The 2,851-nt window shown below is 50.2% G+C and overlaps 1 protein-coding gene across 5 annotated transcripts in view; it reads right to left on the bottom strand.

Annotated features, from left to right (window-relative positions):
• The window catches only part of LOC101983921, a 63,379-nt gene that overhangs the window by 8,801 nt on the left and 51,727 nt on the right, over positions 1-2,851 (bottom strand). For all 5 annotated transcript variants that reach the window (XM_026787456.1, XM_026787455.1, XM_026787453.1 and 2 more), the window contains 2 exons: positions 1,505-1,588; positions 328-434 (listed from right to left, as the gene is read on the bottom strand). In XM_026787456.1, coding sequence (XP_026643257.1) covers positions 328-434; positions 1,505-1,588 — 191 coding nt within the window. The remainder of the gene's footprint in view (positions 1-327; positions 435-1,504; positions 1,589-2,851) is intronic.

The raw sequence follows: 2,851 nt of genomic DNA, 5'->3' as shown, positions 1-2,851 counted from the left end.
GGGTCACATGTCAGCGGGTCACACGTCAGCGGGTCACACGTCAGCGGGTCACATGTCAGCGGGTCACATGTCAGCGGGTCACATGTCAGCGGGTCACATGTCAGCGGGTCACATGTCAACAGTGCCCATGCCAGCACTGGGAGGGAGGGAGAGAGGGAGGGAGAGAAGTCTCTGAGAGAAGGGAGGAGAGGGAAGGGAAGAGGAAAATAACCCGTGAGTATGGCAGTTCACACCATAAACCCAGCCTTTGGGGAGTCAAGGCAGAGTGATTTTGAGTTTGGACTCAGAGTGAGCCCCCAAGACAGTGCCTGCAGCGGGGGGGCTTACCTTCTGGAGAATTCCATGTTAGCCAGGGAGGCAGAATGCATTTTATCCAACCGACTGAGATATCTCTTGCTCTGGGAATCCGTCCTTGTCTTAGACACAATCTTGCTCTGTAAGATACATTTCGTCATGAACACATCTTTTCTGCTCACTTTAGCTATGCGTCTTGTAGCTAGCTAGCATTTGAATTTCTCAAGCATGGAGATACAAACCCCTTTGTACCACTCTGGTACAGACGAGCAAGGATGCCACATGTAGGAGCTGAACACTGTCCTATGCTCCATGACGGTTAAGTGGTAACACCTACTGTCTCATGCCTGTGATGGGTGGACATCCCACCGTGGCCTTTCTGGGCCACATTTCTGTAGGTGTGATGTCACTACTTAGGCTGTTTAGCCTTCCTCTCAAAGGACAACACCAAGAGCCCTGCACCAGCCTGACACTTTTTTTTAATATTTATTTATTTATTATGTATACAATATTCTGTCTACAGAGGGCAACAGACCTTATTACAGATGGTTTGTGAGCCACCATGTGGTTGCTGGGAATTGAACTCAGGACCTTTGGAAAAGCAGGCAATGCTCTTAACCTCTGAGCCATCTCTCCAGCCCATCCAGCCCGACACTTAAAGACCAAACATGTCATTTTAATAACAGCTAAAAGAAGCATCCAGTGTGCTGTGTAGTATTTTTAAAACCCCAAAATACTGTTAATGAATTGTACCACTCTTTAAAAAGTGTGGGGAAATATGTATATTTATCTAGTTTTTGCCCCCTTTCAGTGCTAGGAGTCAAACCCAGGACTTCAAGCATGCTAAACCTATATGCAAACAGTGGGCTACACCCCATGCCAGAAATTGCTTAAGAAACAATGAACAATAACAAAAACTACATACAAGTCCATCCCAAAGCACAGACTGCTAGATGGGCGGAAAGTGATCCAAAAAGAAGAAAATAGACCTAGAAATGGTAAAGCGTGAAGCTAAGGAGGAAGGAAGGACGGGAAGGGGGACCGCCCAAGCTGGAGAGAATATGCCAGCCCCTAGGCCTGAAATAGAAACCGTTTATCTACCTACTGGGATTCCTCACTGAGACCTGGACCCTTGGCCAGGGCTAAAGTTGTTTGGAAGGGCCAACAGGACAGAGGTCACCAAAGCTGAGGCTGATTTCCACACACTCACCTCCCCCTGTTCGTGGGGCAGTCTCGGGGCCACTGCACGCTGTTGGCACCGTTTTCTCCATTCCGTAAGTCGAGAGAGAAGGCTCTTGGAAGAAAACAAAGGAGATCTTGTTGCAAATGTTCTCCAATGGATCCTTTTCGTCATGCCCTGGCCCCTCCACCTCTGTCACCTCATGACAGCCCTGTCCTCGGTGCAGGACTCCAGGCTGGGGTCTGCGCTCTGGACTTGGCAGCCTCACGTGGCCAGGAGCCTTTGTGCTAGCTGTTCCCGCTGTGAACATGGTGTCTGTCACCTCACTCAGTGAAAGTCGGTGACATGGCCGGAACCGTCGTACAGGCTGAGGTACAGCCACCAGGAACATCCGAAGGAAAGCGGGATGTAGTGAGTGAGAGATGAGGGATGGGGCGGGAAGAGCATCTTAGGCTCCGTGGATCACACCAAGACACACATGAACACCACTGGCACACTAGGGCTGGGGCTGGGGACGAAAAGCACAGAAAAACTTAAAGCAACGGGAGCAGAGCCCAACTTGAACGAATGTGGTGACCTGGGGGAAACAGACGATTCCTCAGCATCCACAACTTTCACAATTCACCCAAGATGAGAAACACAGGCTTGGTGATCATAATTAAAGAGACGGACAAGTGGAAGCCTCCAACCCGGGTGGTGTCACGGAACAACTGTGCCCAGGCCTTATGGAAATTTTGACACAAGATGTTACACACTGCAGAAGATGGAAGAGGAGAGACTGCTCCCCACATCCTTGAGCCCCATCTCCACCACTGCAAATGCAGGTGTCAGGAACGGCCTGTGTGTATCTGACGTGTGTCCCAGACCAAGGACCTCTGCAGGCTGTCACAGGAACTCGGTGTCATGATAGGCCACGTCAGACTTCAAGGAAATAGCTTCACTACTACACTCAAAGATGTGAACGCACACACATACACACACACACAGATCCAAGCCAGCAATGTACGAAAGCAACTGAGCAGTTTTCCCAGGAAGACAAAGGTGGCCCAATATCCAAGTGTCAGTCAGCGGACTCTGCTGTCTCAGTAGACACGGAAGTGAACTGAAACCCAAAACTCATTTGGAAAACTCTACACCCACTCATGACTGAGAATAGAAGGGAACCTTCTCAGGAAGTCCACGGCCAACATCACACTTAACCTGAACTACACGAGACTTTCCGTTAGGACCAAAACCAAGGCAAAGAGGTCATGTCAACAGTGCCCATGCCAGCACTGCACATATGAGAGGGTCACACGTCAGCGGGTCACATGTCAGCGGGTCACACGTCAGCGGGTCACACGTCAGCGGGTCACACGTCAGCGGGTCACATGTCAG

The sequence above is a fragment of the Microtus ochrogaster genome, linkage group LG9 (genome assembly GCF_000317375.1).
Source record: "Microtus ochrogaster isolate Prairie Vole_2 linkage group LG9, MicOch1.0, whole genome shotgun sequence".
NCBI lineage: Eukaryota > Metazoa > Chordata > Mammalia > Rodentia > Cricetidae > Microtus > Microtus ochrogaster.
The sequence above is the reverse complement of the archived record's forward strand: the minus strand, read 5'-3'. Positions and strand labels throughout refer to the sequence as shown.